The 9,273-nt window shown below is 41.8% G+C and overlaps 1 protein-coding gene across 2 annotated transcripts; it reads left to right on the top strand.

Annotated features, from left to right (window-relative positions):
- The first annotated feature begins 1,473 nt into the window (after positions 1-1,473).
- Positions 1,474-8,039, top strand: rhbdd1 (rhomboid domain containing 1). Of its 2 annotated transcripts, none has more exons than XM_076100388.1 (8): positions 1,474-1,773; positions 2,729-2,893; positions 3,153-3,432; positions 3,848-3,980; positions 4,549-4,637; positions 5,052-5,117; positions 5,350-5,493; positions 5,599-8,039. In XM_076100388.1, the coding sequence occupies exons 2-8, from the start codon at positions 2,741-2,743 to the stop codon at positions 5,703-5,705; spliced, it is 972 nt and encodes a 323-aa protein (XP_075956503.1). In that variant the 5' UTR covers positions 1,474-1,773; positions 2,729-2,740; the 3' UTR covers positions 5,706-8,039. The 2 variants fall into 2 exon arrangements, with proteins under 2 accessions (XP_075956503.1, XP_075956504.1); XM_076100389.1 differs by lacking the exon at positions 1,474-1,773 and adding an exon at positions 1,858-2,654.
- The last annotated feature ends 1,234 nt before the right edge of the window (positions 8,040-9,273 follow it).

The raw sequence follows: 9,273 nt of genomic DNA, 5'->3' as shown, positions 1-9,273 counted from the left end.
TATTTATCCATGTACTCAGCAACAATCAAGTTTTCGATAAGATTGTTTGATGCAATACAGTTTGTGATATAGTTTAATCAAAGTTATTTTCGAGTTCACACAGCACAGACGTCCCTCTGAATATGATCCTTGATTTATGTGATAAAATCCAGATTACAGCAACTACAAAACATAGTTTGACCCTGAAAATACAGCAGGAATCTGGTCTCTGGTAAAGATGAGGAAACCCATGAAATAATGAGGAAAACATGATGAACTGAGAAAAAGAGATGATTGAAATGTAAGAGGTCTTCTAATGATTGAAGCTACATATTTCACGTCCGTGGCTTCTTTTTATCAATATGCAAAATGCAAAAGAAAAGTGTTTGTTTGTGACTTTTCACCTCTCCATCACGTTGATTGAATGTCATAAAGAAAGCCCCGTTAGTTTGCTGTATCTGTGGTGCTGCACTGAATGCTGTGATTGATGCTCATCATTCCTCTCCTCCAGGTGGAGGCGCTGTAGGACAAAGAAACACAACTGGTTTCTGAATGTTTTCGTGGGAACTATAAGCAGTGATGAAGCTGCTGTACCATGTAAACACCTTGTTGTTGTAGTATCAGCTGTTGAACAGTATAAAGAGTGTAAAAAGACTGGGTCCCGCTGTGTTACTCAGGCTGCACTACAGCGTCTATTCACAGGCGCGATCCCACTACTGAGCAGCACGAGGGCTTTTACCTGCTCCGTCTCCGACCTGGGCCGGTGCACCCCTCCTTAGACGACCTGGTGGTCCAAGGCTCCCCTAGGACCACCATACCGATACCGAATTTAGTGCGGACACCCGATCTGCATATCCGCTGCAGCTCAGAGCTCCTGAGCTCAAACGATCCTCCAGCCTCAGCCTCCCGGTAACTGGGATTACAGGCGCGCGCCACCGCACCCGGCGAGAGATCTATTCATTCAGAAGGATTTGGGTTTTTACAAACGTGACGTCATTAGGGTGATCAAGCGAAATCTAGTGTTGAAAACAAAAGCTGCAGCTGCAACGTTGAAGGCTGATCAGCCATTACAATTGACCTAAAACCTTATTTCAATAATGGTCTATACTTTATCTCGTATCTTTAAACATCTGTGTGCTCAGTATGAGTTGACTATCATCCACAGTCATGCACAGTTTATGTTTCTTATAATGTCAACAGATTTTACGATACAATAACTTATATTCACAATCTGTCATTCTGGTGAGGAAATTAGATGTCTATCTATCTGTCTATCTATCTATCTATCTATCTATCAACCCACCCATCATTACTCTTTAGGAGATTGTCTTGATCTGAAGTTTCCATTTACTGTTTCATATCATCAATACAATAATGTAGTGCAGGCTCAAAGCGAAGGCTGACGACTCGCTCACCTGGAGACCATCCATAGCTTGAGATAAGTAACCCAAGAGTGAAATCCGTAATGCGCCTGCGCCAGCTACGTAGCTCTGTTATTGTCACGTGATAGCTGACTCAACGCCACAAACTTTTGCAGAGGAGTTACTAGTAACTGCTAGAAATTATGACATATCAAGAAACACTTTCCGGTGACGTGTGACTACGATATATATATATACGTACACGTACATTGATAGCGTCCTCGGAGGGTTAAATCATTTGAAGCGGACTCGATGTACACACTTTAAAACACCCATCTAACGCTAACGTTAATGTTAGCATTAGCATTAGCTAAAGCATCACGGAAGGAGGAAAAGGGGTGTGCGAGCCTCGCGACAACCGACTGAACTCACAGTAAGTTTATTTTAAGCCACCAATGATGCTGATACATTTGTCTGCGGAGGAGTTTTATTCGTTTCTTTTTCTAAAAAGTTTATGTTTTGCTCATAATAACAGACTTCTTTGGGAGGCTATTGACAGTCGTCTCCCCTGCTCAGCATTTTGCTCAGAAGCTAGTTTATCAAAACTCTACAACTGTTCTCCTAGTATTAGCAGAGAGTTCTTTCTGAAGAAGGACTCTGGGAAGTTTGGGTCACATAATGTCTGCATAATATATACACTATCAGCATACAGCATCTTTTGGTGTTGTCTAATATTGCAGTACGAGTATGTAACGTCAGTATGGCAAACCTTTTTTGAAACAATGCCCCTTTGTTTCATTTATATTAAACAATTAGGCAGATCCCAAAATGCCTGCGTGTCAGTTGACTGTTGCTCATGGTTTTACTCGATATTTGTGTGCACACCTCACTTTTAGATCAGACTAGTGTGTGTGTGTGTGTGTGTGTGTGTGTGTTATCTCAAACACAAAGCCACAGAGTCACTAAATCTTTGTAAATGGACCAACTCTAAAAAGTGATTCCTGATGACACGCATTCATAGATTTAAGACTTGATGCTCTGATTTTAGCTTTAGGGTTTTGGCAGATATTATATAACTTGTGAATCCTACTCATGGTCTTGGTTCTATTTACTGCAACCAAAATGTAATCTTGTAGCTCTTTTTTTTTTTTAAATGGACATTACAAGAAGACGATATAGAAGAGCGATTCGTGTTCTCTGAGTTTTTGCGATGGTGATTCCAGAGTCGAGGAGCAGCTAAAGCACAATTACCTTTAGTTTTCAGCTTTGACATTGGGATATCCAGAAGTCTCTCATCCAGGCTCATCTTCCCAGGTGGCTTCCACTATCTTTTTCTTCCAGTAAGGCAGAAATGACTGAATTATAATCTCACACTTTTATCTTCCCAGTTTGTTTTGGGAATGCGGAACCGGCACAGGGGATCCCATCTGGGCCTGATGCTTCTGGCCTCCCAGGTGTTTCAGATGGGTCTGGACAACATCCCCCCAGTCACTCTGGCTGTCTTGGGACTCAACGTGTACCTTTACCTGTTCCCTGCAGCTCCACTGATGCAGGTAAGGCACACATACAGAGACTATCATCTACACAACTTGCTGCGTCCGACTTATCTCATGGGACAGCTTGCTGCTTTTCTTTGGCTTATATCACAGTAAATGGCAGCTCCAATGATAACGGGGTCCAAATATAATTATAAATGACTTCTTACTGTCGGGCTTTACCATCTTACAGAAATGACATGCACCATTGCCTTGAACTGTATTTATTTGATATTATTTGTATCATTATGAATAATACTATCTTTCCAACCCGTAGGCCTGTGTGAGTGTTCAGCAGGCATACTGGTTCAAGGACTGGCGCCGCCTTCTGCTGTCCCCGCTGCACCATGCGGATGATTGGCATCTCTACTTCAACATGGCGTCCTTCCTCTGGAAAGGCACCAAGCTGGAGCGACGGCTGGGCGGCCCCTGGTTCCTCTACCTGCTGTCGGTCTTCTCGCTGCTCACCGGATTGGTCTATCTGGTGTTGGAGGCACTGTTGACAGAGCTCACCCAGGACCAGTCCTACAGCATGGCCTGTGCTGTTGGCTTCTCAGGTACAGACTCGTCTACAAAACTCTCAAAAGATGTACACTGGTATAGAAGATTGGACTTTTTTATGTAGCTCTACTGGTACAACATGGAATACACATTAAAATACACTTTTCCTAAAAGTAAAGTCAAATAAATACAGGGAAGTATGTATTTATTGATAATTACTTTTTTTTTTTTTTTTTCTCTAAGCTCCCTGTTTGCATTCTCTCATTTTTGGCTGCATCCAAAGTGTGCGTTTATTGATATTAGTTTTTTATTGTTGCATGTTATTCCATTCCTTCTTCTGTGAAGATGCTTTGCAGTTTACACCAGCCGATGTAAAGTATCTCCCGGCCGACTGCTGTAGTCTCCCAGTGGTAAAATTACCTCATTGATTAATCATTGATTCATCTTTGTAAATATGTCTGATGCTTCTAGGTGTCCTGTTTGCTCTGAAGGTGCTCAGTAACCATTACCACCCTGGAGGTGTGAGCTCTGTGATGGGCTTCCCTGTGTCTAATCGCTATGTTAGCTGGGTGGAGCTAGTGCTGATCCACATCACATCCCCTGGGTGAGTTCCCAATCGGACACGATTGCATTAAAAATTCACCAGGATTCACCGGGCAGATATACTGCAGAGATACTAGCGTGAACCCTCTTGGTGCGGGTAGCAGGGCACCAGCACTGACGGGGTTAATTCTTCTGTTTTCAATGGGATGACTCACGCTTAAAGGACCAGTTCACAAATGTTCAAGTTGCTCTCTATATATTTGCTATAGTATGACAAGCCTGTTGTATACCGTACAGCTGTACAGCTGTTGGTACGCTCTGCAACTTTTAAAACAACTCCCTAAACATTTCATCAGAGGATTCAGGCTTGGGCCAAGGAAGCCGATTCCAACTTCAAACATCTGTCAGGAGTTCAAAAGAAAATATATGTTCAAACTATGTTTGGAGCAATTAAAAAAATGGAAACTATATTTTAGGAGTAAATAGAAATATGTAGCACATGTTTAGAACACAGCTTCTGTTAGTAAAGTTTCCCCTTTTCTACATGCTGTCAGATGTTATGATTGAACGTGTCCACCAGGTGGCAGTGTCTCATTAGTTAGGAATGAATCTGTGCTCCGCTTCTTCAGGACCTCTTTCGTTGGTCACCTGGCCGGTATCCTGGTGGGTCTGCTCTACACTGCTGGACCACTGAAGGCCATCATGAAGAGATGTGCAGGTCAGAAATAAGTGTGTGTGTGTGTTTATTCACGAGTTGTTTACACTTGTGTATGTGCTGACTGCATTTCTATAACCGTAGGTTCTTGTAACCTGTTAAAAGGTGTATGACTGTATGATCTTTAAAAAAAAAGTCTAAAGATAGTTTTTCTTGAAAAGAAAATCCTCAAGCTTTAAAAAGTAATAATTAAATGTGATTCAGGTCATATACTAGCGTCATGGTGGTTCTCCTGTGCAGTAACAATCAGTACAGGTTTGCTAAGTGACTTAACGTGTGTGAATAGAAATAGATCTGACACTGGAGATAGCTTCTACACCATGTGTTTGTTTGTATTAATCCAGATACAAATCTAAATGCACATCAACAACACTTCTGTTTGCACTGACATTGTCTGCTTGTCTACATTTTCACCAGGGTTTGTGACCTCGAATGGACATAACTCCCGGTCCAATGCGTACTACAGCTCTTCAGGCTTTTCAGGTACCTAATAGGCTTTTTCCATAATTAAATTAAATTATTCGCTATATAGTAGTGACTCGTTTTTTAAAGGCTGAATCAGAAAGTATTTCGAGACAGACTCACATTGCTGATTTTGGTCTTTTCAGAGAATTTGTTGACATTAACAGGACTATGGAATACACCAGCCTCAACCTTTTTAACGTGTTTTCTTAAATTTGAATGTGTGTGTGTGTGTGTGTGTGTGTGTCTGCAGGCTACAGTGGCACTGGTGGAGGATACTCTGGATACCATCAGTCTCCACCAGATCACACAACGAGTCGTACACCGTCTTATACAGGTGGACTGACGGAGGAGGAGCAGATAGAGGCGGCCATCAGGAACAGTCTGAATCACGGAGGTAAGGGAGGTTGTGTGGTGACACTGAATTCTAGAAGCTGCCGATTAAAAGCCACCCCAGAGAAGAGTCGACTCAAATCTAAAGTCTGTAAATCTAATTTTGCAGGACAAACCAGCCAGAGACGAGATCCACCTCCCTACGGGTTCCGCCTCTCTGAGGAGGCGACAGCTGAGGATATCAGGTTGAGGAGACTTCGGAGGTTCGACAGCTGAACTGCGGAGGGGAACAAGAAGAAGAAGAAGGTGTAGGTGCCAAGAGAGGAGCTCCCTCCTGAAGCAAATTCTGCTTCACAGGCTGAGGAAGAGCAACCCCCATATGAGAAGGTCCAACCACACAGACCGACACTTTTATTGTGTGGCCCCTTGTGCCTCTTTACCAAAGAGTTAATGTTAGCTCTGGAAAGCTACTTGAATGTGAATAACTAAAGAGTTCAATGGCTTGTGAGCAGGTTAGGTTTGAGTGTGTCTGATGATGCTGAAGCAGCTGCCAAATGGGGGTATTATGAAAAAAGTAAATGGGCACTTGTTTTGAATTTGTCATCAGATTTGCTGTTGTTACACCACTTGAAGTTGTGAAATGGATACAGGACATAATATCAAATGCCTCAACTTAAAATTTGAAAATCGGGAGAAAAAATGGTCAATTTCCTTTCTTTTGCTCCATCCAAACCGCATTAGACCAGGAGTAGATCTAGATACTGTATTTGAATTAGTCAAACCTGGACTTCAGAGATGTAAAGTTCCGTTGCAACTTTGTAAAACCTTTTCTTTTTGTTTCTGAAATCAGGTAAAAAAAACGGGCAAGGTCACCGCTAGACCACGTACAACCAAGTGTAGCTCAAAATATGGTACTTCTACTCGTCAAAGCTGGACCAGCTTATGTCGATTCAGTCGAATGTGGTTTCTGATCTACACCTGTTCTTATGTGGTCGTAATGGAGGGAAAAAAGCTGTGAAATCAGCCTCTTTTTCTTTTTTCTTCTTCTCACAAGTAGAATAAAAAACAGGAGGATGCCAATTCAACAAAAAAATAATTCAACGAAATGTTAAATCTGAACCGGACAGTATTATCAAAGTAGGTGAAGCTGATTGATATCAGCGATACCTGAATGATTCTTTGGCACTTGAGGAAAGCTGCGGGTCCCTCCAACGCTGTTCCTGACCGATTCCTTGTTTCCCCTCAAATCAGCTTTTCCCAGATTACCAAAACACCATAATCATAATAGTAATAACAATTAGACTACCACCATAGTTGAATGCTGCCCTGATGGGCCACATCTGGTTTCACAAAGGCCCAGCTGGCTCGTGTAACGATTCATCTGCAGTAAAAGTTCTTCTGAGCACACACGGTACTGCTCCTGGTCGGTGTTTCTGACTTAGAACAATCCACGCAGACCAGTGTCACCCAGTGTTATTAATGACATTAATTACCCCAAAACACATAATGTGTAGTATTACTTCTACTACCCATGTCTCAATACATTGTTTTTGCAACCTTACCACCGTACTACTCCGAACTTTCTAAACAGTCACCAAGCAAGAGTGACACTGGCTGTAGGCAAAGTTACAAAAGCGACGTCGAAGAAGTACATCGCTGGCTCTGATTCCCCTAAAGCCCCGAGGCATGATGGGAAGTAGGACAGCTTAAATTAGAGCCAAGAAACCCAACGAGCCGTCAAAACCCCCATGGGCCCGAAACCATGCTGCAGCGGATACGATCCAAACTGTACGTCCCGGTCCCCGACCCACAGTAGAAAGAAGGGGCCAAAAAAGGTTGCGTGTTAGATATCCGGTCTCAAAGTCGAGTCTTTTTTTGTTTATACAGCCCGATATCACATGTAGAAGTGTTTTGACATCAGACAGATTTGATGGTTTGCGTAGTTTTCTTTGTTGCACACTGCCAAAGGGGAGCGAGGGGCCCTGGCCTCACGTGCGGAGGCTGTTTTACTTGACCGTCTCGGGTGGCAAGGAGGCTCAGCGATGGTCGCTCATCGCCCACAACATTCAGCTTCAAGCCCTTTTCAATCAGTTTGCCAACAATTAACGTTGATCAAAGTCTCGTATCAGTTCGGCATCTGCTCTACTCCAGGTGACATGGTTACACGCACAAAACAAGAGACATGAGGACAATTGACCGTTTTTTCTCTTTTATGCTGGCTAGAAACCAAAAATGTGTTATTTCAATTGCAGTGGCGCCAAACTCTGAAGTGTTTTTGTTCATTTATCTCTTTTGTTATCATTACATGGCAACAAAATAACGTATTGTATAAGTGCTTTTTATAAAATTGATACGGTTTGCTTAGCAGTTCAGATGTCGGTGTGTGAGGTTTCAAATTAAATTGGGCTGAACAGAGTGATTTGTATGTTCAACGATTTACACGCTGCCCCAAAAATGTCTGGAATATTTACATTTTGTGGTCACCCTTTATAGACACAGACTGGGATATTGTGTGTTTATATATATTTTTTTACTTTACCTCTAGATGATCATCTATAGAGAAACAATGTCCGTCATGTCCACACAACAATAAAAGAAGTGGGAACAACACAGCGGTGTGCCAATGTGTTTTTTCTTTACCGTGTGAAGAAGTTATTCACTACTCAAGTACTTTCTATTGTTAATACTGTTATACTCTCTGTTATACTGTTATACTCACACAACTAGTTATATTGATGATTACTTGTACTTCTACCCAAGTACCTGCTGTTATAATGCAACAGTACTTTTACAGGAGTGCAGTTTTTGTCCACTCTACCTGCCTTTGCCTGAATGGAAATGAAAACTTTGCAGCATGCGTTTGAAAATGTTCAGTGATTTATAGTTTACTGACTGATGAGCAATGTTTACAGGAATATGCCACCATGGCAGAATAATAGTTGAAACACTTCCTATGACGCCTGTCTATAATGCATTAATAACATACTTATAATCTGTTATCTGTTTATGCCACTTTAAGATTATGGTTATAAGCACTCAATAATAGTAACACATTATGGTGTAATACGTAAAGTAAACAAAGTAACTGCATAGATTTTATATTTTTTCACTTTACTCAAAGCAAATAATGACTACTTGGGTTAACTTATAATGCATTATAAAAATATAATGTATTACAACTATGGAAATTCTAATAACTACTGTATGATCCTGTAAAGAAATGTCTGAGTGGCTGTCGATTATGAAATATTATGATACTTGACCTTATAAGTCATTATAAAATGCTTCATGTTGTGTTAAGATACTTGTTAAAAAGCATTCAGATTTTGTATGAGTGCTACAAGCGGGTTATAACGCATTATAAGTATGTTTATAGTGCATTAAAGTCATGGGAGTCATGGAAAGTGTTTCCCCTGTTACAGAGCATAGACGGCCATTTCATGGAGAACTGTGTTGTTTAGATGTGTGATTAGAATGTCATCCTTCCATCATGGTGACCGTGAAGCCACTGGTGAACAATCGCACCATGACGGGGCTCTGTTTCAGACGGGGGCATGTAGGTGGGTTCTTCATGCTCCTGGGATCTCTGGCTGAGCTTATCAGAAGCGTGCCACATCACTGCCATGTGCCGCAAACACCCTCCGCTCAATCCAACGTGAAGGTCAATTTGTCTTTGCATCCTGCCGAGGCCAGCTGGGGTCCCAATAGACTCCCACTGGACCGATAGCTGTACCACTGCATAAAGGAAACAAGCTTTTTGTGAAAGACGGAGCCGCAGTTTCGGATAAATTTCTTTCCTCTCCACTGTGCAGTGATTAACTTCATCACACTCGAATCCTACTCA

Source organism: Anarhichas minor, unplaced genomic scaffold (genome assembly GCF_050575085.1).
Source record: "Anarhichas minor isolate MPS153535 unplaced genomic scaffold, ASM5057508v1 ptg000026l, whole genome shotgun sequence".
Lineage (NCBI taxonomy): Eukaryota > Metazoa > Chordata > Actinopteri > Perciformes > Anarhichadidae > Anarhichas > Anarhichas minor.
This window is presented reverse-complemented; position numbering and strand designations above follow the sequence as displayed.